This window comes from Vipera ursinii, assembly GCF_947247035.1.
Source record: "Vipera ursinii genome assembly, chromosome: 3".
In the NCBI taxonomy this organism is placed as follows: domain Eukaryota; kingdom Metazoa; phylum Chordata; class Lepidosauria; order Squamata; family Viperidae; genus Vipera; species Vipera ursinii.
This window is the reverse complement of record NC_139516.1, coordinates 107,726,847-107,754,281: the sequence shown is the minus strand read 5'-3', so window position 1 is coordinate 107,754,281 and position 27,435 is coordinate 107,726,847. Positions and strand designations below refer to the sequence as shown.

Sequence of the window (27,435 nt, the reverse complement as noted above, 5' to 3'; positions counted from 1 at the left end):
AAAACCACTTAACAGTCAGTTGATCTCCAACAAGGCATTATATAGATATTCAAATCTTTTTCTTTTTTATTTGCATGCATACACACATACGGCACACACAAATGCCCACACACTGTTATAAATGTTATGGGCTCAGCTTGCCTAATAAACTGCAATTCTTCTGGGAGCAGACGTACCAACTTCTTAGAACTCCTTTGGCACAAGAAAGGTTACTGCTGGGCTCTCACAGAAGAGAGACATTTTCATTGTGAAAGAACATCGCTATTTGTTCTTCATAATCACGCCTCTTTCATCCTGCAATTAGAATTGTTGTGGGGGTGTGGAATGCAAAACAAACTTCCCCATGGTCTACTCTTCATGCTCTATGGAATATATATATATATATGAGGTTTTTGCGGGTGTTTGTATGTGGATTGGTCATTGTATGTGGTCATTCAGGTTTTTCCCCACGTAGAATTGAAGGTGTAGGAGCAACGTTTCGACGGAATCCCATCCGTCATCCTCAGGCTGGTGGCTTCAGCTTCCTTCTTCTGGGAGAAGCATGTGGTAGTGGCTGTTTGTTCCTCTTTTTTAAACTGCCAGAGGGGGTGTGTTCTGTGGGTGGAGGTATGCTCTGATTGGGTGGGGGATTAGGTGTGTTCTGATTGGGTGGGAGTGTGTTTTGAATGGTGGGTGTGTTCTGATTGGGTGGGGGTGTGTTTTGAGTGGATGGGCTGGTCTCAGCTGCCAGCCTTAGACCTGAGCTGGTGAGTTGTGCTGCTTTTGTTCGGCTTCGTGTTTGTGGTGGTGCCATGTTTTTATAGTGGGTGTCAGTGTGAGGAGGTCGAGTCCCAACCACCAAGAATGATACCAGACCCAAACTCATGATACTTACTTCAAGCAGAGGGTTGAGGCACCACTTAAGAAAACCACCTTTAAGTAAAGATCCTTAAATTGAGGAAGGAAGTGTGCTATCTCTGACCAAGGTTAGGAGTATAAAATTATATTTATTTTATTAATGTTATCAATTCAACTATTATTTTCCTGATAAATATTTTTCAAAAAAAGCTGTGTTGAACCAAAGATGCAATTAAGATATTTCAAAAATAATTTGGGGAAATTTATCAGATCTCATGGGAGTCTCAACTCAGCAAGCTTCTGCTTTTCAGTAAAGCAATCTTCTGCTGCTTTAATGGGATCCTTAATGTGACTCTTAAAACAGTGCTTTGATTTCCAGGTTCCTGCAGAAGCCCCTGAAAAGACTTCATATTTCATACACAGCAGAAGACGGTTTATGGTACAGTTTACTCAGGTTGCCATATCTTTGCTTGTGCTTGTTCAAGTTACCCTAACTTGGCTGCAAAACTTCAGACAACCAGTATATCGTAGAAAAAAGTTGGATTGTTTCTTTATCTGTTTTCTGCCATCTAGCAATCATCTGTATTTGTGTAATGCAGACATGATAGCACTAATGCTTTGGCCTTTGTAATGCCTGAAGCAGTTCTTTTGAATAATTTTCAAAATATGTACAGACCAAATAATTATGTTATTGAACCCTTTATGCACTCAATTGGAGGTACGGTAAACAAAATGCAATTAGGTGTACAATGAGTGCTAACTTAATCTGATATAGTTAGTTTTGCCTTCTTGATCCCCAAGTCCTACTTTTAATCGTTCATTGACTTCCTTTCTAAATTCTTTATTCATCAGAGGGAGTTTAGTCTATGCCCTTCTTTAAATCCTCCTATTGTTGGCTCCCTGGTCCTCTGCTGCTTCTTTTTCTAGGCTATCCAGGAGATTGTTTCCAACTTCCAAACTCCTTCTGTTCTAGTTTTTCAGTTTCTTCTTTCTTCACAGATCTGCATTGCCTAATCTTTTTCTTAAGACTTCTGGTTTCTGTTGAATGACATTTTTTAATGATGCATCCAGGACACATGGTTTCTTGGCGACTGCAGAACTGATTTTAGTTAACATAGCAGATTTTGAACTGATAGATAAAATTTTCAGCTGGCAAGTTGTAATGGCTTCCTGTGTTAGAGCTCAATACTTTTTCAGTATGCCATTAGGCAAAATGGCAGAAAAGGGATTGTCTATAGCAGACATGTCGAACTCGCGATGTCACGTGACATCGTGCGACATATTGGAGCTTCTTCTCCATTGCCGACAATGGAGTGGGTGCGGTTTCCTGATGACGCGTCCGGCTGGCAATTTGACACCCCTGGTCTATAGACTGTTGAGTTCACAAAGAGGTTCTTAGCCCTGAGCCTTTTCCAGTATTTTCTGTGATCTATTACCAGATAATAGAACAAAAGAGGACAAAACTTTAGACAAACTAGGCAAATATTAATTGTTTCATATAGTTGCAAAGCTATAATTATTTATTGTAAATTATGTAGAAATATATCTTATAGTTGCAGAAAAGAATGTGCCATATAATTAGTGTGCCTGCTCTGCTTACTGATCTGGTGAAGTTTATGGGCAATTTAAAGAACTTTATTTATCCTTCTTATTATTTTTTTATCTTGGGATCAGATGCAGGCTAGATATACTTCAAATCAGGAAAGCATAGGGCTGCAGATGCAAACTGTAAAATATGTACGATCATTAGACTGCAGTAAACAATGTAAGAAAATCTCTATCTTACTACCTGATCTTTTATAGTTTTGCAGCCCAGTTCTAGTAGCAAAAGCTATGCGCAATTTTTCTTGGCCTTCAAATGTCATATTCCAAATATAGTTATGGACTAATAAGACAAGTCAGGTACAAGGGCCAGGAAATAAAATAGATTTCATTTAATTAAAATTAAGTACAGGTGAAATTATTAATATCATGTATTTAATAACTTTCTCCTTCTGTAATAAAATTGCAGTTTGATGGTAAATACTGAACTGACATTCAAATTATGAGAAGGATTGGTTGTAGCCTGGTGCTTTTAACTTTTTAACTGAATAGTATGTAAAATCAGGGCTTTTTTTCCTCATAGAACGCTCAGAATGGAGTTCCGGCACCTTTTTTGGATGGAACCTTGTAGGGTAGGCAAGGCGGGATGTATGACATGTGTGAGTTCCGGCACCTTTTTCTTTTACAAAAAAAGCACTGTGTAAAATGATAGTGGGAAATACTTTTGAGTCTATAGGCCAGCTGGTATTTGTTTTAGTAGAGCTGGAAACCCATAGACATACAGCCAAAACAACAGACTCTGGGCTTGTTTCGGGAATATATATATATACCTAGCAAGGTAATCTAAATAGTTAACATTTGACACATATCTCCCCTTGCAGAAAGCTAACAGAGCGAGAGAGATCCTGTGGCTCAAGAGGTAAATATACTGCCTAATATGCAATCAGCCCAGGTTCGAATCTCAGAAGGGTATGGCTGACTGATGAAGACTAAAGAGTCAGAAATGCATCTCAGTCTCCCTTAATTCTTTGTTAGTAATTTACACAAATATATGAACTGTCCGGTGTGACTACAGCCTGTTTGATGGCCTTCAAGATAGGCTGAAAACAGGAAATAAAGATTTGCCCCATGTTTGGGGCCTAGCAAGGTAATCTAAATAGTTAACATTTGACACATATCTCCCCTTGCAGAAAGCTAACAGAGCGAGAGAGATCCTGTGGCTCAAGAGGTAAATATACTGCCTAATATGCAATCAGCCCAGGTTCGAATCTCAGAAGGGTATGGCTGACTGATGAAGACTAAAGAGTCAGAAATGCATCTCAATCTCCCTTATTTCTTTGTTAGTAATTTACACAAATATATGAACTGTCCGGTGTGACTACAGCCTGTTCGATGGCCTTCAAGATAGGCTGAAAACAGGAAATAAAGATTTGCCCCATGTTTGGGGCCTAGCAAGGTAATCTAAATAGTTAACATTTGACACATCTCCCCTTGCAGAAAGCTAACAGAGTGAGAGAGATCCTGTGGCTCAAGAGGTAAATATACTGCCTAATATGCAATCAGCCCAGGTTCGAATCTCAGAAGGGTATGGCTGACTGATGAAGACTAAAGAGTCAGAAATGCATCTCAGTCTCCCTTAATTCTTTGTTAGTAATTTACACACACACACACACACAAACATATATATATATATATATATATATATATATATATATATATATATATATATATATATATATATATATATATATATATTCTTTTCATAGTTATAGATAGGATTACATCACTATCAATGTCAGAAAGCAGAATTCCAAACAGCCAAAGGCAGTGGCTATTCTTTAGCAAAAAGGGCTCAATTGCGTCCATTGTCGATCTTGCTTTCAAAATCTATGGGACTCATTCCTCAGCAATGTATCTAGAATCTCAGATCCTGCATGCTCTGTATAATCTCTTCTGATTTCCACACATTTTAATGGTTTATAACTATTACAACAATCAAAGCTAGCTGTGTATTTGTTTTGTCAGATAAGCCTATGACCATCATTTATAGTTACAATACAACTAAATAAATAGGAGCATGTGGAAGCTTCAGCTGGTTTAATATGCAGCAGTATGTGCTGTATTGGATGCACCATGGTGCACACATGTAACACAACTGGTCTTTCATCCAGACATTCCCAGGATGTTTATGGAACCGTGGTGTCTATGTGTAATGTTGGTAAGGAAACATTTTTACATAGTGCTTTTTTTGTAAAAGAAAAAGGTGCCGGAACTCACACATGTCGTACAACACACCTCACCTACCCTACAAGGTTCCACCCAAAAAAGGTGCCGGAACTCCGTTCTGAGCGTTGTATGAGAAAAAAAGCCCTGTTTTTACAGGGATTTTTTGAAATTGGTATCAATTGTGTATTATATTTTAATATTTTTGCCATCTACAATTGCATTTGTCAGATGGGCATTCCTATCAGTGTGTTTACTCTATAATAAATTAATAAATTTATCTTAAAAAACCCTTGAGCTTTTTTGAGGAGGAACAAAAAGCACAAGGGAATCAAACTTAGCCTTTCCATTCAGTATGTTTCTCTGTTTTGATTCACATAAAGCTTTGTTTACAGATTCAACTTCTTCTAGTGTTGTCATGGCAACTCAGGCAGAAGTATATATGTGTGCACATGTGCACATGTCTCTCCCAAGATGGGATGACCTCTTTTTTCAATTTATTTATCTGTATGGTAACTATATATGATGGGCATAGACTTATCTGACAAAACAAATATCAAGCTTGGCATTGATTGTTGTGATAGTTATAAACCATTAAAATGTGTGGAAATCAGAAGAGATTATACAGAGCATGCAGGATCTGAGATTCTAGATACATTGCTGAGGAATGAGTCCCATAGATTTTGAAAGCAAGATCGACAATGGACACAATTGAGCCCTTGTTGCTAAATAATAGCCACTGCCTTTGGCTGTTTGGAATTTCCCAAAACAGCCACGTGGTTGCAGCACACTACCCGTCTGGTATTTCATAATACCACCATATAAAATCATATAACGGTAGTTATACAAATGCAAATACACGTTTGTGGTTTGCTAGTTGTCATGAAACACTTGAGAGATATAAGTAAACCTGAGATAGACATAAAAACCTGAGAAATATAAAATAAACATGCATACATATGAGACATAAAACCTGAAAGATATAAAAATCAACATGAGATATATAAGACATAAACCCTGAGAGATATAAGAAATAACATGCATACATATTCCAATAATAAGAACTGCCATTACAGGCCTAAAATAGTGTAGATGAAGTTCAAATAACTTTTCTTCTTGGAGTCAGGATCCAACCAGGACAGCATTTCTAAGACAGTTTCATAAACATGAATCAATCTGCTTTCCTATCTCTTGTCAAATCAGTTTGATTCCGGCATCATCTCCAGCTTCTGTTCTTTGTATTTGTCTTCACTGCAGAAGACACATTTAGAAAGCTGACATCTAAACCGATTGTTTACCAAATAAGATAAACACAGTTTGAAAGTTTTATATTCTTATATTAGATAGCCTCATTTTTTATGTGTTGACATATTAGCCAATTTTACATCAGGAATAAAATCTATTATGGTAGATCTGGTTGACACATTTTTATTTTTAAATGCATATCATGGGAAGTCTCCTAAAATGGACAGCTGACTTGTTTCTATCTGCCTCTATCTCCTAGGGCAGGGGTCCTCAGCCTTGGCAACTTTAAGACTTGTGAAGTCCACAAATCTTAAAGTTGCCAAGGTTGAGGACCACTGCCTCAGGGTGTTCTCTACAACCTTAGCTTAATGTTTTCTCTTTCCTACTCAGGTGGGCATACTTCTGCACAAAACACTGCTTTGTAATCACATATATTTTTATTTCTTAAGAATGCCTAATGGGTTAATGTAGAATGCAGAAATATTCTTGGAAATAAAAAATAAGTCCTGAAGGCTGGTGCCTTGTATTATAACTTGCTAATTTCTCATTTATTATTATTTTTAAGTTAGCTTAATATTTTTATAAGAGTATACTGTAAAACCAGGTAGAATATAAGGAAAGTATCTCTGGTACCATGTTTCCTATGTTCAGCACTGGCGTGGCTCTACTTTATTTCATTATGGTATATCCTTTAAAAAATGTACCTACTGATCAATATTGATCAACATCTAATTTTCAGATCTATATGTTTCCTTAATGTCATTTATTTCATAAAAGATGGTTTTTAGACCACCTATAAAACAAAAAGCCTTTTCAAGGAAGCTTATACATTTTATACAACATCAGTAGTATACAAATTATTATAAAACATAATAAAAGTCCAATAGTAGAGCCAAAAGCAAATGTAAACATGATAACCAAACATGCAGTTTTTCAATCAGTCTAGCATATCCAGCCCCATATCCTTTGGTGATAGATATATTTCTAATAGTATATCAATCTGTGAATAGATGGGTGATCAAAATTATCTTGGATTATTTGGGAGATAATAGAAAAACAATACCTATGATAATGGCATATTTCTTGATATATTAATAAGTATTGCCACCTGTAGCTCTCCTTGCTTTATTTATTTATTTGTTCAATAAAATATCTTTGTTATAGTTTTTTTTATCATATAAACTTGAATTTCTTCCTGCAAGAGGGACTCTAATTTTTATAGATCCTAGCACAGATATCCTGGCATATTACAGATAGTCCTTGACTTACTGCAACAGGGATGGAAAATTTCTTATTAAATGGTGTGGTTGTTAAATGAGGCAATTTTATGATGTTTTTGTCATAGTCATTAAAAAAAACATGATTGTTAAGCAAGACGACACAGGACTTTTCCTGCTACTTTCCAACTTTGCTTGTTGGAAGCTGGCTAGGAAGGTGATTACATGGATACTGCAACTGTTATAAATGCATGATAGTAACTATCATGTACCTACTGTAATGTAACTATCAAGTACCCAGTTCATAGTCACATAACCTCCGGGTCGCTGCAACACTCATAAGTGTGAGGACCAGTCATGAATCACTCTTTTCAGCATAGTTGTACTTTCAGACCATTGCTAAATAAATGGTTGAAAGTCAAGGACTATCTGTATAAGGTTTGTAGTGGTCTCCCATCAAATAATCTGATCAAGTTCACACCTTGCTAGTTGATTATCCTTGGCCTAGTAGTTGATATACCTGAAACTATGGCTGTGGGCATTGGCTGTACTATCCATCTGCAGAGGTGGATTTATACAAACTCTTAACGTTTATTGGAACCTATCTCCGTGGTACTAGAGTTGTACAACAAAAATTAAGTTCCACAATATTATATTTGCATTTGTGTCAACTGTGTTTTATTTTGTACTGCTGATCATTTCTATGTTCTAATGTTAGCTTTAGGAGATGTAATGAGGAAAAGTTCCAGAGCACTGAGGGAACTCCATAGAGCTTAATTCATGCAAAGATTGTGTTTACCAAGGAGAATAATAATAATAATAATAATAATAATAATAATAATAATAATAATAATAATAATAATAATAATAATAATAATGATAATATAAAGTTGGAAGGGACCTTGGAGGTCATCTAGTCCAACCCCCTGCTCAGGCAGGAAACCCTATACCATTTCAGGCAAATGGCTGTCCAGTCTCTTCTTAAAAACCTCCAGTGTTGGAGCATTCACCACCTCTGGAGGCAGGTTGTTCCACTGGTTAGTTGTTCTAACTGTCAGGAAGTTTCTCCTTAGTTCTAGGTTGCTTCTCTCCTTGACTAGTTTCCATCCGTTGCTTCTTGTCCTGCTTTCAGGTGCTTTGGAGAATAGCTTGACTCCCTCTTCTTTGTGGTAGCCCCTGAGATATTGGAACACTGCTATCATGTCACCCCTCACCTTTCTCTTCATTAAACTACACATACCCAATTCCAGCAACCGTTCCCTATATGTTTTAGCCTCCAGCCCCTTAATCATCTTGGTTGCTCTTCTCTGTACCCTTTCTAGAGTCTCGACATCTTTTTTACATCGTGGTAACCAAAACGGGATGCAGTATTCCAGGTGTGGCCTTACCAAAGCATTGTAAAGTGGTATTAGTACTTCACTTGATCTTGATTCTATCCCTCTGTTAATGCAGCCTAGGAGTATTACTAGAGGGAACTTGCTAGTGTTCCTGCTCTTTCTTCAATCTTTTCTTCCCCCCACTGTTTCACACCTTCAGCAGATCCTGAGACTATGTAGCAAAGCTTTGGTAATGTATATTTCTTTTGAATAATGCATCCACGCCCCCAGCCTATCAACAACATTTCAGCTGCAGAAGAGACAGAAAATAATTTCCTAATGCTTAAGGAATGTGTAGAATCATAAGTGTCTATTGGAGAGACACTTGTTTATGCAATGGAGAAGCAATAGCCTTCTTTCTGAATTATGTACAGGGTCTACTTTTATCTGCTACAGTCTGCCAAATCTTCTGGATCATAAACCATGTTTTTCTGCTTTCAAGCATGCCATACAAAACCCTCTATTTTTCTCTTACAAAGGTAAGAGGAAAGAAAGCTACCATTCTCCCAATTTCATAATCCATAAGTTTGTATTAGGAACACTACAGTCAACAGACTGAGGATGATTTAAAAGGAGGCTTTTAATAACTTCAACAAGGAGCAGTTTTAGAAACTAAGTTCAGCCTGCAGGTAGCTCAGATATACTGAGCAGAAGTTACAGGATGTCAAGTAAGTTCACCAGCAACAGTATTCTAAAATCTATGATTATGGACTAACAAATTAGTGTTGATTTTTAGTGACCACATAGATGGGGCTTTTCTGGAATGATCTGTCCTCAACTACTTCTTCTATTTTTGTAATTCAGATTCTAAAATTAGAGGATATATATTTAGTACATAGTCACTGTTTATTGGCTTGAGGGTGAGAAGTAGTTTAGACAGCATGCAGCAAGCAGTATGTTGGCATGACATATGGATTAGTTCATAGAGAAAACCAACAATCTGCTGGGTCTAGTCTACTCAAATGGTCACTCACAATTGCTTAGAGAAGAAGGAGCAGGTACTTTCTGCCTTTGAACGTGATCCATTAATTTGTAATTATTGGACTACTGGATTAGGGATATTTTTTTAGCTGTGATGCTTAGTGGGTAACTGTGGACAAGAAAATGCTGTTTTAGGACAGCAGATACTGCTTTAAAAAACAAAGTATACAGTAAATTGGCTTGTACCCATGAATAGTCTATCCTCCCATTGGAGAGGATTCTCATCTTTCCTGGATTACTTCTTCTAGATTTGGTGTCACAGGAAGCCTATGAGGGTTTTCAACATACATATCTGGAATTTTTTAACAAGTGTCACCCATTAGCAGTTTCCCTCTCAAATTACCTCTGGAATTTAGAATAATAGACAAATATGCACAGATGAATGCAAATAAATATGTGGAGCATGGGAGATGATGCATTCTCTCTCTCTCTCTCTCTCTCTCTCTCTGTCTCTCTCTCTGTCTCTCTCTCTCTCTCTGTCTCTCTCTCTCTCTCTCTCTCTCTCTCTGTCTCTCTCTCTCTCTCTCTCTCTCTCTCTCTCTCTCTCTCTCTCTCTCTCTCTTGCAAGGACCCAATAAAATCAGAGAAGGGAAAGAAAAGGCATACAACTATTGGCCAGCTTGAAATGGTAGTAATTGTCTGTCTGTCTGCCATTTTTCTCTCTGTATTGGCTGGAAGGATTGACATGGATTGGTTGCTAATTCTTTGTGAAATGTGAAACTTATAGACAAGGTTCCAATCCCTTCAGTTCTGAATAGCTCTACAAATTTCTAATGCAGCTCAAATCAAACTTATTTCAAAGAGATGACAAAACTAGCTGATGAAAATCTTCCATTCTGTTAGGCACTTAAAATAGCCCTTTTCCTTCCTAACCTGTCAGAATACAGTCCAAACTGACGGGTTCTTGGCCTTCCCTTTTTACAGAGAATTTGCCAAAGAGAGAGAGCGAGTGGAAAATCGCCGGGCTTTCATGAAACTGAGGAGACAGCAGCAGATTGAGAGGGAGCTGAATGGCTACCGGGCCTGGATAGACAAAGCAGGTAACACAAGCTCTGTTGAGGCATTTCTAGGGCCAATTAAATCAGTGGAGCTGCTCCTTCAGAGAACCACTATGAACACTACTGAAACAGCTATCTGTCCTAGTCTTTGCACCCAATACTGTTGGTGAGACAATGAAACTACACTTTTCCCTATGTTCAGTTTTTTTTTCCATTCGCTTTCTTTTTTTAAAGTTCCTTTTCATAAAGATTTATTGTTCTGGATTGTTATCATCTTATTTTAAATGACGTGTTCTGCTACACACCTCTTGTGTAGGTGTGAGCATCTGGTAATTTTTTTAAAAAAAAATTGCTAAAATATGCCATGCCATTTTTAAAAACACATTTTTTTAAACTTAAACAGGTTAGGAATCTATGTAGAACCATCATAGTGCTCTTATAAATCCCAGTAAAATGTATTCCTTGTTTCTACACAATATAGATTAATAATTTCATATAACGTTGTGATGTTATAAGAGAGCTGGGGAGAAAGTTGTTTCATGAAAAATAAGCAAAGTTGACACAGTAGTTCAAGGAGAGACCTTTTTACTTAAAAGAGCAACTAGGGTGTATTCAAATCATTGTGATTTTTCTGAATTACTTTTGTTTGTAATTACTCATACATAGATTAACACTGTTAATCCCTTAATTCCAAACAGCAATGTCACATACCTTTTACAACTTTTATCTGTGATTTTTGTTTGTTTGCTTATTTATACAGGACATTCTTATAAACAAAGAGGGGGGGGGGAAATCAAATATTTTTTCTATACAGTTAATAATTCAGACAGACATTTCTAATTGTGGCAGCCAATCTGAATTTTCCATTTTTTTAAAGTTGGAAAAGTACTTTTCAAGAAAAACAAAATATCTGTTGATCTGAAGTCACATCCCCTGATTTTATGTTATATATACATCATATCCAGATACAATTGGATTATCTTGCTCCTTTTTAATTTTAGAACTAGACCTAGATTTCATACAGAGATGGCTTTTCCTAATTAAACATTCTTCCCAATGAGCAATTTGTATCAAGAGAAGTAGTTAAGGAAGATGCACTGATATGTTTGGATCTGTAAGGAACTTTCATTATTTAAGGGAATTTGGATTGGAGTCATTGATTCTGGTGGATCCACTGTTACCTCATCAAAATAGGGGAATTTCTGTTCCATATTTGATGCTATTTAACATTTATGTAAAGTTGTTTGGAAGAATCATACATGAGTTTGGAGCAAACATCTGCCATTATGCTGATGATAGTGAGCAGTTCTTCTTTCCTGTGGGTTCAGGATTGGGCATCTCAAAACTTCTTGCATATCCTCAAGTTGTAAGAGATTGTCTCTACCCATCCCATCAGGTGTTGCTGAAAGGGCATGCTTCAGGAGCTGATTATTAAAATATCATCAGGCAGGACCCAGGAAGCATGCTTTTTCAGTATCTGCCTTCTGGAACACCACTCCTGTCAAGGATAGATTAGTCCCAACCCTGCTGGCCTTTCATAAAGCTCTTAAGGCTTTTCTTTCAGGAAAGGAGTGAGCTTCTAAATTGAATGTGGTTAATAGGTTTATCCTTAGAAGCCATTTTGTGTTTCATGTATTTCATTTAATTACATTTTTTCCTGTATTGATGTTTTTTGGGACCACAAAGAGAAAATATCTACAGCAAACTCTGCGTAGGTGTCAGGAAGGACATCCGGCCAGTAAAATTGTGCTGACTCTACCCAGATAAAAGAGATTACAGGGTCCCAGGAAATACATACATACATACATACATACACACATACACATACAATCTGAAACTGAATTTGGAAAAGATAAAATTGCTAAACCCAAAGATAGGATTTCAGGATTTAGATTATCTGTTTGTTCTAAATAAGGTTTATTTCCTCTGAAAAAAAGAAGTTTATAACCTGGGAATTCACCTGAATATGTCATGGATGCTGGACTGCTAAGTCTGACTTCACTTTAATTTTATTAATATATATAAACACCCTTCCTGCAAAACACCGAAGAAGAATCCAGAAAGATGTTAGCAATAATACTCTCTAAAAATAAATTAATTAAAAAGAAATCAGACAGCCAGATACTTATTTATTTTTATCCCACCTTTATTATTTTTTATAAATAATTCAGGACAGCAAATATACCTAATACACTTTCTTGCTATTTTCTCCAAAATCACAACCCTGTGAATGAGTTAGTCTGAGAGACTGACTGGCCCAAGGTCACCCAACCAGCTTTCATGTTTAAGGTGGGACTAGAACTCACAGTCTCCCCATTTCTAGGCTGTTGCCTTGACTACTAGAACAAAATGACACACATTTATACATAAAGAGATTCAGTGTCCTTAACCACTGTGAGTCAATGTCTTGTAATAATGTTTATGTTTATGTTGATGTTGATGTTGATGTTTATTAGACTTATATACTGCCCTTCTCCCGTAGGACTCAGGGCAGTTCACAAGGAATTTAAAATAACAGTACAAATTACAAAAGTTAAGAACAATTAAAATAATTAAATTTAGTCCTTGAATAAAATAAAACCCCTATTAAACACTAATTAAAACCCAATTAAAATAAAATTAAAATTAAAATTCTCAGTCCTGGCCGGAAAGCTCAAAGAGCCAGGTCTTCAGGTCCCGGCAGAATGAACGAAGGTCAGGGGCAGTCCTGAGCTCTACGAGCAGCTGGTTCCAAAGGGCAGGCACACCCACAGAGAAGGCCCTCCCCCTGGGTGTTACCCGCCGGCAGTCTTTTGCCGGCGGTACCCTGAGAAGGCCCTCCCTGTGGGAGCGCACTGGACGAAGGGAGCTTGATGCCGGCAGCAGGTGTTCCCTCAAATAATTGCAAAAATGCAAAACTTTGCCACATTCCTAGATATTTCAGTAGCAAAGTCAGCAAGTATAAAGTAGATGTGCTTTAATATAACTTTAGACTTCAATTTCAGATGAGTTTTCACAGTGTATAGGGAGTAGAGTTATGAGTTTTACAGATCAATACAGCATGACAAAAGGGTCTTTATTATCTTACCTGGAAGGTAGGGAATGGCATCTCTCAGGATAGCTCCATCACTGCCATGTTGAAATATCTATGTTAGTTACTAGTTGTTTTCCTAGCACAATTCAAAGGGCTCATTTCAGTACATTTAATATTGACTGCCAAATCTGATTATACAGTAAGGACCTATTCGTGAACAAATGTGCACCAACTTCATTATGATCTAAAATCATAATATTTTAGAGAATTAATTTTTATATTTCTAAAGACTGCCCAGAGCCATTACAGAGATGAGACAACTGAATCTGATATTGGCAAAATAGTTGGGAATTGTTTTTTTCAAGTACCACATATCCCATTAAATAATATTTTACCAGTCTGATATTTCTTATTAGAGCAAAGGTATTTGACATACCATCTTTGTATCCACTGGCTCACTGATTTACTTCCACATAAGTTCATTTCATAAAAGTTTTTTTTTGCTTTGCTCTCATAGTAACAATCATACTATTGTTCAGGTATGGAGGGCTTTATTTATTCCAAAACTGGCTAATCTGTCTCCCCATCCCTGACACAAGTAAACAAACAAACTAAAGTGAGCAGAGCAATCCCTTCCAATGAATGGTATCCTTATGTTTTGTTCAGCGAGGGGAAAAAGAGCTGGCACAAGATAATTTTAAGCAGACAGTGAAAGAGAAAAGGTTATGGGTTTGTTATCGTATCCCATTCCTCTTTCTGTGCCTGAAAAAGGTAGATTGTTCATATATATATTTTTCTCCTTCTTCTTGCAAATGCAAAGTCTACTTTTTTTTTGATCAGTTGAGTATTGATCCATTGGTTGCAACAGGAATTGACCAACTTGGCTTGTCACCCAAGCCTTACATTGCTGGCTGAGAGAGAGTGACTAGAATTGAGAAGTGAAACTAAAATTCACAGACTTACTCTGTTCCATTGGAGTAATTTCATTTTGCTGAATTTCCAGGCTTATTTTGTGCTGCTTCATTTTCTTACCTCCTCCTTTTTATTAATCCTCTTTCCCTTATTTCCATGGATATGAGAACCAAGAACTATTTGCTTCACTTAAGTTCAAGAAAGCCTAGACAATTGTATAACTAAACCAATTATAAATCTTTCTATAGAAGAAGTGATGCTAGCTGAAGAGAACAAAAATTCTGGCACATCAGCCTTAGAAGGTAAGAATCCTCCTTTCTCAGAAAATAAGTATTCTCTTCTCTCTCATTGATTCACATTGCTGTCATATCAGTTAACTCCTTATGCACAACTCATGCATGTTTGCCAGTAGAAGATAGGGTGAAATTGCCTGCATATCACAAATCCAGGTTTTGCTACTCTTCTGTCTATTTACAGAGGCGACAGAAGTGAAAAAAGAAGGAATTTGCAAGAAGAAGCAACAGGGCATAAATATGTGTCTCCCACATGTGCTATTTGATCAAATAAAGGGGGGGGGAATCTAGCAGTCAGGAAGCATGGCAGGTTTGTCAAGTGATCCAGATGTTGGCATACTCAAGCATCCCAGCTAACATTTGAGTCAGCTCAACATATTAACAAGCAAGGGTGGTTTCCATATCAGTTGATGGTCTCATTTCTACTACACCTAACATTGAAGAGTCAACAAACAGTCTAATGTTAGGTTTTGGTAATTTAATATTATATCTGTTAAGTTCTTTGTTCAGTTAGGCATTGAGGAGGCAGAGTGTTGAAACAGCAAGCATGTTTATTAACTTACAACAGAAGCAGCCCTAGAGGCTGCTGAACAGCTATATATATGGTTCGCCTCTAGGTGGCAACCAATAGGTTTAAAGTAACAGTTTCCCACCCCAAACATAATTATCAGCTTGGAGATAGACAGTAACAGAAACCATTAAGCAATCCTACACTTAAATACAGCAATTAAAGTCACACATTAAGCAAGTGATATCAACAGTTGAGGCCAATACATTACAATATCCATTTAAAAAAGAAGAAAAATTATTACTTCTACAAAATAATACAGGTAGTCCTCTTTTAGTAACTACCTCATAGTTTTCATCATGATGGTGATGAAAAAGTAATTTTATGATCAATCCTTGTTTTACAATCTTTACAAATCTGTAAAGCTGAAAGCTGGAATAAGAGCATAACCACAGTTGTGGTTTCATTTTGTAACTGCCTTGCATAGCAACCAAGTTGCTGGTCTTAATTATGGTAGCTAAGTGAAAACTACCTGAATATGGAAAAGAAAAAACCTGAATAAATACATAGGGAAAATGATTAAAAAGGAACTAACAAAGCATAGAAACTGTATACAACTGTGACTTTGTTTTTTAAGAGTGAATTAATATGTGTCTATACAGGATCATACTGATTGGTTTTTCCATTATTTTTATAAGAGTCCATTAAAAGACTCCATTAAAAGACTGAGCCCATCATGAATCCAGTATTTCAGTATGAAGTAGACAGTTCTTTCTAACGAAACAAAGTGCTACCTTCTTGGCAACACTCCAAGTTTGATAAATCTAACACTTTTCTTAGACAAATATATTCCAAGTTTTCAGTACTTAGTTCAGTATCTTTAAGCCATATTTCTCTTTGTAAAATCTTATTAACAATAATGAGTAATTGTAGAATAAAGCCAAATCATAAATGTCCACTCATCTTTAGTTTATCTATATATTGATGTCAATCATAACAAATATACAAGCACACATATACATATCCCCTGTCCTGATCATCATGTTCCCCAGATCATCACGCTTGCCAGGCTTGGCAATAAATCACAGAATTCTGAATACTTCATTATTTTGTTCCACTCCTCAACTAGATTTCAGAAGTCTCAGATATGGGTCAGCTAGATTAGAAATTGTATTGAGACAAAGATAATGTTGTCTCAATGAATAGTTATAATAGGGTTTTACAGCCCTGGGGCCATGTCTTCCTCCTCCTCCCCTTCCAAATCAATGGATACATAGCACAACACTTAATGGTTTTGGAACTAAGTGGTTCTTGTATGCATACATAACATTTATCTCTGCCCCAGGAACAACTGGTTCCTATTTTAACCCTCATAGTGATTTAGAAATTATATCTAAAGCAAACTGTCCAATTTTAATTGTATGAGAATTCATACACTAAAATTACAAAAGTATACAGAGTTAAGTGATGTGTATTATATCATAAGGCAAAGCATAGTGCCATTGTTGGCTCTCATTACAACTGTACCTCCAGGAATAATTGAATTTCTGCTCAGTTATTGTAAACTAAAAGTGCCCACTATTCATGCATAATATAGAGGTATCATTTACTGATGTGCCTTTTCTTCTCCATTTTTAGTACTTAGGAGAGCAACTATTAAAAGGAACCGGACAGAAGCCATGAATCGTGATTCTAGTGATGAGCGTGTGGATATCTCATCTGTGGGTAAGATGAAGCTAACAATGTATGTCCTTCAGTCAGTTAAGGTACCTCATTCTACTACAATATAATATTTGTCCTGAATCATGAAACAGCCACATTCAAACAGGAGTGAAGAAATAGATCAGACCTATGCCGCTTGGGGTGTGTGTGAAAGCCCTAATAAGCAGGCATAGACATAGAATGAAGGCTACTGCTAAGCTTGTAAGCCGCCCTGAGTCTTCAGAGAAGGGCGGGATATAAATGGAATTAAAATTTTAAAAAAATTTACTATATACAGCTATACATTAGAGTTGCTATACAGTCAACAGGAGATGCTATTGTTCCATTGTTGTTCCCTTTGATGTTTTGTGGATAGAAGGTAGGAAGAAAAACTTTTGAATTGCTAAGGAAAGGCGTCATAACAGAAGAGATAATGACAGAATAACTGTAAGCTTTTTAATAATTAAAGCCAATTGTGCATTCTAACAGCTCTCAGCACTTCCTATCTCTCTTATTCATTTCATTGTAGGAACCCCACTTGCTCGATCCAGCATCAAAAGTGCAAAATTGGATGGGGCCTCATACTTCCGACACAAGGAACGCCTCTTGAGGATCTCTGTTCGTCACATGGTGAAATCCCAGGTGTTCTATTGGCTTGTCCTGGGCATAGTGGCCCTCAATACTGCTTGTGTGGCTATTGTCCATCACAAACAGCCTGCATGGCTTACACATCTGCTAAGTAAGTGATGGAGTTCTGTGTTGTTCATGTAACATTCTTGCAACCAATTTGAAGCAAAGAACAAGAAACACTAGCCTAGAACCAACTGCATTATAAGTAAAAGGATCTCAGCTCCACACAGAGACTGAGCCTTCCCAATTGGAATTTTGGTGATTGTGGAGAATAATCATATTGTGACAGAAGTTTACATCAGAATTATATTCCATTGAGGAAATGTTCTCGTGAGAAAGTATATGAGAACAGTGATAAATCTCTTTCTTACCTCCACAATTAAGTTAGGGAAAATCCTCAGTTGCATTAACTGGAGAGTTTTTTAATACATAACCCCCCCAAAATGCAACCCAAAAAGTAGTTATATGAAAATATCTACATTTTCATGAATATTGTAATGTAGATCACAATTTGTTAATGTGTGCAGAATGGATATGTTAGGAGAAAGTGAAAAGGGAAATGCATATGTTGGGAAAACATACAGAATACATTCATGTTTTCAAACAGATCAGTTTTTAGAATTGCAAATTGAAATAATGTTTTGGTTATCACTGACCTCATTCCTTTTTACAATTACTAATAAAATGGGCAACCTGCATTATTTTGTTAACGGTGTCACAAACTTAATTTGGTAATGGCATCATGGGTGCTTATAAACAAAATTGTTTAGCCCACAATAGCACCCTAATAAATAATATCCAGAAGAACAACAGGTCTGGAAACAGTAGCAAGTCAGAAGAACAAAATTGTGAAATTAATGATAAACGTTTGCAAAAAGCTTAATCTGGAGAAGAATGTTTGACTTTTGAGTTCTGAACTGCTAACCCAATCCACTAAATTCCCTACAGCAGGTTCTTTGCTTGTTTTATGAAAAGTTTTCCAAAATATTTTTTGGACATCACACGTTACTGCTTGTACATGAAATAGGGGGCAAAAGAAACAACTTGCTAAAGTAAACAAAAGTAAATTAAAATAATCACATCATTAGGTGTCTAGAAAGAAGAATGCTTGAAGCATAGTTAGAGCAGAGATGGACTAACTTCTAACTTCCTTGGATATGTTACCATTTATTTTTATTGCAGACATCTGCATTTTAATGATATTGAGAGGCTGACTCAAATAAAACCTCTTAACTATCTGATTTGATAATATGAAAATGCAACTTACTTTGTAAGAATACCAGCAGACAAAAGCTCATCAGCAGAAATTGGGCAATGATCCACTGATGTGCCTTCTAATTTATTCTTGGAAGTTGGATAGAGAAGCAATTTTGATTATTTTCCCCACATTTTTATAAGCTACAGTCATAAAGACTCTTTCTAGTTCCCAGGATGATTGTAACTAGCTTTTCTGACCTGTGTTGTTTGATTGGGTACCTAATCAGGTAGAGAAATTTGACAATGTCAGCCTGATATTTGTGGGTATATCATTCTTTTTTTAAAAAAAAAATTCTTTAAAAAAAGAATGAAACAGAAAGGTAGAACTAGAATTAACCCACTGGGATGTTTTTCTTTCAGACTATGCAGAGTTTATATTTCTGGGGCTGTTCCTCCTAGAGATGTCCTTGAAGATGTACGGAATGGGACCACGTCTTTATTTCCATTCTTCTTTCAACTGTTTTGACTGTGGGGTAAGCAGGGCAAATGATAATGAAGGATGTAAGTTAATTAGAGGAATGCACTGATGTGAATAAACCCTTATAAATGAATAGGGCAGAGAATGTGGGGCCAAAGATAAGCAAAGGAAAGTTGGTTCAGAGGAAAGTTTTACAGTAATTTGATTAAACTGATGGTTATGCAAATAGTGCCTTTACGTAGTCTGTGTATGTCAGAAGGAAGGTGTTTCCTCAAACTTACCTTTTAATTGGCTATCAGGGTGCAGCTCTTTCCTACAAGTGGACTAGGAAAGAAGTGGATTTCTGGAAAGATGTCAGTGCTAAAGGTAAAAAAAATAGCAGGAGATAGACTTATTGTATAGAGCCAGGAATACGATGGATGGATGGATGGATGGATGGATGGATGGATGGATGGATGGATGGATGGATATAAAAGAAGCAATGATTTTGCTCACTGGAAATTTCCACCAGTGAAACTGAAAAAAAAGAGAGTAAATAAAGAAAAACAGTGCATAGTGGGAAAAGAAAAGAGAAAAATAGAAAGAAAAAAGAAAAGATTACAAGGAAGTGGCTTCTGATCTTATTGACAATGGTTAAAAATAGATTTATTTATTTATTTATTTATTTATTTATTTATTTATTTATTTATTTATTTAGTTACATTTATATACTGCCCTTTCCCTGAGGACTCAGGGCGGTTTACAGGGAATTAAAAAATCCACCATACAAAAGTTAAAAACCAAATTAAAAATATTAAATTGACCCTGTACACTTAAAACCCCAATTAAAAATTTCTCCTCAGCCTGGGCCCGAGAGCTCAAAGAGCTCAAAGAGCTCAAAGAGCTCAAAGGCCCCGGCGGAATGATCGGAGGTCGGGGGCAGTTCTCAGCTCCATCGACAGCTGGTTCCAGAGGGCAGGCGCTCCCACTGAGAAGGCCCTATCCCTGGGTGTCACCCGCCGGCAATATCTCACCGGCGGAACCCTGAGCAGACCCTCCCTGTGGGAGCGCACTGGGCGAAGGGCGTTTGATGCCGGCAGCAGGTGTTCCCTCAAATAACCCGGACCCAGGCCATGTAGGGCTTTATAGGTAATAACCAGCACCTTGAATTTCACCTGGAGGGCAACCGGAAGCCAATGCAGCTCGCGGAGTAGAGGTGTTACATGGGAGTATTTATATTTTATATTTATATTTATATTTTATATTTTATCTTCTCTCTTTATGGTTATATCATATCTTCCTGTGTATGCTATCCTTTCAAATCACCATTTGAACTCATAAATTACAACTTTATTTTTGTCTTTTTTTAGCAAAATGTCCACAAGTGGTTTCCAGTTACTAATAAATATAGTTGTTGATCTTTCTGTCATCAAACAAGTCAATTTTGCCGTCTTTGCTAGTTCTGTCATATTCATCATCCATTTCTCTGCTGTAGGTCTTTCCATTGTTGTGCAAATAGTAATCTTGCAACAATAATCATATATAAAAATAGCAAAGCCATTATTTCTTAAACATTTCTTTCTTGTCCTTACTCTTAATAGGCAAACTCCAGGAATAACTATATTTAGTCCTAATTGGTTAAAAATAATTTCTCTCCAGAAAATAGTTGGTACAACAATTCTGTAAGGTGGAAGACTCTAACACAAGCTATTTGGCATTGCCAACAAGCCACAGTTTTTAGGATTCTTTGAAAGGAGGTCTGATTATTTAATTGCCATAAAACTAGCCAGTGTGTTGCTTCTATTAGGGTTTAGTAATTCAGTACTTTGCATTGTTTTCTGGTGGTGGATTTTGTACAATTTAGAACACAAGGTAGCTCTAAAAAGTATGAAATAAAATACGTAGCACTTTCATTGTTGCTATTGCTCAGTTTCATTGCACAGTGTAAATATATGCGTTGATCTTGTGTGCACAAGAGAGTACAAATGTGTGAAGCACCTTTTGAGAAGGGGAATTGTTCATAAGGATTGAAAGAGTCTATTGGGATTATAGTCGAATATAGTATTCTCAGAGGGCTTACAATTTTAATTACAATACAAACACTGTATTATTTCAGGAATTCTGCATGTGTTTTCTCTCTTAGGTTACAGTGGGGAGCATCTTTGAAGTAGTTTGGGCTATCTTTAGACCTGGGACCTCTTTTGGGATTAGTGTCATGCGAGCCCTACGACTTCTACGGATCTTTAAAGTCACAAAGTGAGATTTATTCTACCTGTTTTCTCAGTGTTTCCTCTGACCTATTTCTCTGCCTTTTTTGATTATTTGATTGACAGATAATAACTTCCCCCTCTTCATCATCCTTAGTGTTAATTATATTGGGCTATCTACCTAAAAAAAGTAAGCAAAAATTTAGAAAGCTAAAACTGATCTAATATAATAACACATAATTCTCCTTAATATACATACACTTATGCTCACAAATTTTCCTTGGAACATAGTGGATGTTCTAGAAGACTGAAAAACAGTCAGCATGGTTCCAGTATTTAAGAAACAGAAAAAAGTAGAGAAACCACAGACTAATCAGCATGACATCAATACCTGAGAATATCCTACAAAAATAATTAAGCAGTGGGTGTTTGAGCATTTAGAAACAAATAGGGTAATTATCAGAATCCAGTATGGATTTGTTAAAAACAAGTCACATCACACAAATCTTATTGCTTTCTTTGATGAGGTGACTAGATTAGTTGATTAAAAGAATGCTGTGGATGTAGTATATTTAGTCTCTAGGAATTGATAAGACAGACCATAGTCTCCTTCTTGATGAAGTGGAAAAATGTGGGCTGGGTGTTCCCACTATAAGATGGACTCACAACTTGACTGAACAACTACTGTATATCCAATATGTGATCCTTAATATGCCTCAGGATTATGCCTTGGATACAGTACTGTTCAACAAAATGGAGGAAAGGCTCAGGATTCAAAAGGATCTTGATAAATTTGAACATTGGGTACTATCCTACAAATGTTGTAAATTGTTGAGAAATTCAAGATTCTGCACTTAAGTAGGAAAAGCCATATCTAGAAAATACAAACAAGATAGGTAGTATCTGGCTTAGTAGTAGTATTTGCGGGACAGATCTGGGACTCTTGGTGCATCACAAGCTAAGAATGTTCTAGCAATGTATTGCAGCTGCCAAAAAAGTCACTACAATTTGGGCAGCATCAATAGAGGTTTAGTGTCAAAGTCACAGGGAGTGATAGTACCACTCTATGCTTCACCTGTCAGGCCACATCTGGAATACTGTTGGTTCCATAGTACAAAAAAGATGTTGAAGAACTGAAAAGAATGCAGAGAAGAACAACAAAGATGGTAAGGGGATTGGAGGCTAAATCCTCCAAAGAGCAGTTAAAGGAACTTGCTGTGTTTCTTTTAAAGGTGAGAGGATTAAGGGGAGGTATGATAGAAGTCTTCTGATACATGAAGGGGTGTCATAGGCAAGAGGGGTTAGATATATTCTCTCTAGCTCCTCAGGGTAAGACAAGAACCAATGGAAAGAAACTTTACAGTGAGAGATACTTGAAATAAAGAGGAATTTCCTGCTTGTGAGAACTGTTAAAACAATGGAGCAGCCTGCCTGCTACAGCATGGTTGATGCTTTTGGAAGCAGGCTATAACAACATCTGGATTTTCCAGGTATTGGGCTTCGTTGAGGAATTTGGTGGTCTCTCTGATGAGTTCTATGAAGTCTATTATCAGCCTGCTCTTCCTCCTTTTCCTCTTCATTGTAGTCTTTGCTCTACTTGGGATGCAGCTTTTTGGTGGCAGGTAAGTACACAACCAAAGAAAGCTTCTTTAACATGTCACCCAAAATACTAGATTTTTCCAAAAAGCTTCCATAACATTTTCCAATAATGCTACTTAATGCTGCAGTACACTAGGAGAGCAATTGCTTATGGGCTTCTTGCAAGATATGAGAGCCTGGTTAAATTGATTTTGAAAAAATATTTCTTTCTTCTATTTTGCAGATTTACTGCAAAAACATAATATGCAGTAGCTGTCACAGAAATAAGCATTTTAGCAGTCTTTCAGCTGCTTTTAAAAAATGGTTTGAAAGATTCGTAGCTCTTACTTCTGGGTTTGGAAATTTGTACACAATGGCAATTTGTTTGACTCCAGAGAAGTGGCAGAAGATCGAGATCATGCTTTCAGTGATAAGGAGATACAATTAAATATCTAAAACAGATCGCTGTTGCTCTCTATTGCTCTTCAAAGATAATTCCCAAATAATCTTTTCAGCTATATTTTTACTCTATATTACTCTTGCCCAAATTCTATTTTTATGCCATTCAGGGGCCATTTAGACTATCAGCTCCCTGCAGGAATCTAAATTAAAACATCCCAGACAACGACTTTCATTTGAGCAAATCCAATAAAAGAAAGTCCATCACATTTCTGAATATATAGAATTAGAGAAAGAGACCAGAAGGTTAGATAATTCAACCTTTTGCTCTTTTTGTGGGATGAATAATAAAAAAAATGACCTAGCATTAATGTTCACATTTGTTTTCTTTTGTAAACAGATTTAATTTTATGGATGGCACCCCTTCGGCAAATTTTGATACCTTTCCTGCAGCCATCATGACAGTTTTCCAGGTATAACTCTGTGCTTTGCAACCTGGTGTTAGAAAAATTAAAAGCAACATACATGCTTTTATTATAGTAGTTTATTTTCATGGGGAGGCATAATATATCAGAAAGGTACTGCTCTTAAAAATGATAATTACGGTAAATGTCAAAGTGCTGTCCCTTCCTCTTTGTTATTTGTAATGAAATATATGTCCTGATTTTGTGCATTTTCCAGAACCTTATTGATAATAAGCAGTATGGATGCTATAGAGGGGAACCCACTAAGAATGGAAAGGCATTTGGGAAGGGTTGGGAGATTTGAGACTATGTCATCAAAATATTGTTTTGGAAGAAACATACATTTTTCTCCAGAACCAAACTATCATCCCACCTTTCCAAATCCAAAATAATGAGAATAGTTAAGTGTCAATTAACAGATGTGACATGTTTCAACAAATGATCTAAATATAGTGTTTTCTCCCCATCAGTCAACTTGGAAAAAAATAATAAAACATTGTAGCCTGGTTTACAGAACAAGCTAATCTATGGCTTGTTTAACTGTGGTTGTTGAACAATCCATAATGCCTAGCTGCAGATCATATGCTCTGTAAAACCAATATCAAATCACATTATTGCTTAGTAAGATGTGTCAAATGTTAAGAAAACACTTAAATAAGAGGGAGCAAGATACAAGCCCTACATTGGGTGAAATTGAAAGTGCAGATTTTAACTTATGAAGCCCTATATAGTTTGAAACCAATATACCTTTAAGACCACCTACTTCAGGGGTGTCAAACTCAATTTCATTGAGGGCCGCATCAGCATTGCGGTTGCCCTCAGGGGGCCGGGTGAGTATGGGCCGGGTGGGCGTGGCCTACTGGGTGGGCGTGGCTAGAGTGCATATGGCCTACTGGGTGGGCGTGGCCAGCTCTACATCATTCACATCAAGGGTGCCTATGGGGGCCTGGGCAGGAGTGGGACAGATCTGAGGGTCTCTGGCAGAAGGAGGGTCTCTGGGCCAGGGCCAAGGCAGTGGGGGCCGTTCCCTCACTGTTTCCAGGATGGCTTCATGGGCCACATGAAAGCACTTCGCGGGCCGGATCCGGCCCCCGGGCCTTGTGTTTGACATGTCTGACCTACTTCAACTAAAATCAATTTTTCCCTATAAGAACATCTCCAGAAAAATTACTTGTAGTTCCATGATACTGTGAAGTTGCAGGGATGAGGCTAGTAAGATATATTTTTTTTGTAATATTTATTTATCTTTAAACTTCTATGCCATCCATGTCACTGAAGTGACTCCAGGCAGCTTACAGTCATACAATAAAAAACCCTCAATTATGAAACCGTTCCCTGAAAAAACTATATTAAAAAGCTACATCAGTTCCAATGTTATTGCCCTTCTGGAAGCAAGTCAAAACAGAGCTGTTCCAGAGGGCTTTTAAAATTTAATTTATTGAAAGAACACCATAAATATGTTTTATAATATACTTTATAATTGTTGTTTAATTATATTTTAGATACTGTATGCTTATACATTTTGTAATTATCTTTGTGTAACATGGAGAGTCATTTGATTGTGATGTCTTAGAAATCAAATCAGTTCAACAATCAGTCACTACTGAGTGGGTACAAAAGCAGTGTGGACTTTAAGCTAATTGCATAGGACTCAAATGCAACTCCCAAGATTGGGTTCAACTCCTTTTTGTGTTTCATTTTCTTTCTGTCAGGCAAAGATAACAAAATTCTTTATAAAGTTAGCCTCTACAGCACCATTTAATAAAAATACCCACATTATTTAATAATTAAATAAAACTGAATTGTAATAGCAAGAATTAGAATTCACAGGTGGACAATTACATATATTTAAACAGACCAGCTGAAAACTTAAAAAATATTTTATTTTTTCAATATATGAAATCTAGATTCCACTTTATACTTATATACATAATTAAAATTGCAAATCATCATACAATAAAAAGGAAAAACTAAGAAGCATAGTAAACTATTTCTCATCACAAAATGTTTTTTAAACTTTTTGTTGTTCATTTATTTTAACATTCTACTGTATCAACATACCTAATCATATGTCAGTTCTTCAAGTTATTGTCAAATTCATCTGTTACCAATACAATTCTTCATTCCCTAATAACAATTCACCAATTTTTTTTTAACCTTCCACTCCCCATCACTACACTGTCCTAGCCTTTTCTTATTTATACAAAGTCTGGGAATGGGCAGCATAAAAATGAAGTTAAATGAAGATTTGAGTTCTGAGATGTTCTTATTGTCAAAGTTTCCACTTGTATTTTTAACTATAAATAACTATAACTGTAACTATAACAACTAACGTATTAATTATAAGGCATCTCTGGTTAAATTTTTTAAAAATGAACTCTTCACCAGAACTGGGGGGGAGGAAATAACTTTTTGTGTTTTATAATTTAGTATTAGTAATCTGCACTCCTCCTTAAGGAATTGGACTACTATATGGGAGTCCTTAGCCAATGGAATTAACTATATGTGTTTCACCCTCTTTTGGCCTGTCCTATCTTGAAGGGTGTTATGAGATAAAATGAACGGAGATCCCTCTGAAAGCTCCCTTGAACTTCGGAGGAGAGGTGGAATAGAAATCAAATCAACTGTTTGTTTAGATATTAACAGGTGAAGATTGGAATGAAGTGATGTACAATGGAATTCGCTCTCAAGGTGGTGTCAGCTCAGGAATGTGGTCGTCCATCTACTTCATAGTCCTGACATTATTTGGAAACTGTATCCTTCTTAATGTATTGTTCTGAAATATAAGTTATAACATTTGACCATGGAAAGTAATAATGGGAGCACTCCTGTTAACACCCGTAAAACTCATCATTTAGGGTATCTCCATGCTTAACATTTGTCAGTCCTGAATTGATTCTGTGCCACTGTGTTCCCACATTATCATCTCCATTCAGCAGACTTCCTATTTCAGTACTCAATAGTTTTAATAATTGAAATATTAGTGCTCCATGCAACTTGGGAGCCTTGCCTCTTGGCTTCTGGGCTCTCCCTATTCTCCTCAAGAAATTGTATTACTATACATCAAACTAGCACCTCACAGTTGGTTTTGATAGCTCATGTTGCTTAACCCCTTTTCTTTTAAAAAGCACTAGACTCAATACTTGGATGGAGAAGTGGCACACTGGTTGGATTACTTTTTTGTACTCCTTTTTTAATTTATTGTTTTTTTATTATAACAATCTTTGGTGCTTGATAAACAGCATGTTGTCTGGGTTCCTATATTTAAAAACAATCAGTAATGATTAATTTCCATAATTCCATAATCAATATAATCAATAAATTAATAGTATATTTCTTTGATCTTCTCTTCTTCTAGTAGTATTTTCCTTTGTCAACATCAAACAAATATAATTCTTAATATTTTAGATACATACAAGATTGTACTCTTTTATTGGCTAACTAACTTGCCTGTTCATCTTTGTACCTCTTGGCCTAAAAATCAGTGGGACATCACTCTTTTTCCTTAGGCCATTTTTTGATTGAAATTTTTATCCATGCTCTATTTTCTTTTCCTCATCAAATTATTGTTTAGGTATTGTTTAGATTAGAAAGCTACAACCCTTCCTACTTGAATAAGTAGTAAATTTCTGCATGGCAGGTTGATTCTGCATTATG

At 36.5% G+C, this 27,435-nt stretch overlaps 1 protein-coding gene across 1 annotated transcript in view; it reads left to right on the top strand.

Moving 5' to 3' along the window:
• Window positions 1-27,435, top strand: part of CACNA1E (calcium voltage-gated channel subunit alpha1 E) — a gene marked incomplete at its 3' end in the record, with an annotated part of 392,449 nt that overhangs the window by 254,493 nt on the left and 110,521 nt on the right. Inside the window, exons 9-17 of the mRNA XM_083358506.1 lie at window positions 10,346-10,461; window positions 14,593-14,646; window positions 16,784-16,870; window positions 17,376-17,585; window positions 19,094-19,206; window positions 21,274-21,386; window positions 22,828-22,959; window positions 23,715-23,787; window positions 26,415-26,532. Coding sequence (XP_083214632.1) covers window positions 10,346-10,461; window positions 14,593-14,646; window positions 16,784-16,870; window positions 17,376-17,585; window positions 19,094-19,206; window positions 21,274-21,386; window positions 22,828-22,959; window positions 23,715-23,787; window positions 26,415-26,532 — 1,016 coding nt within the window. The remainder of the gene's footprint in view (window positions 1-10,345; window positions 10,462-14,592; window positions 14,647-16,783; window positions 16,871-17,375; window positions 17,586-19,093; window positions 19,207-21,273; window positions 21,387-22,827; window positions 22,960-23,714; window positions 23,788-26,414; window positions 26,533-27,435) is intronic.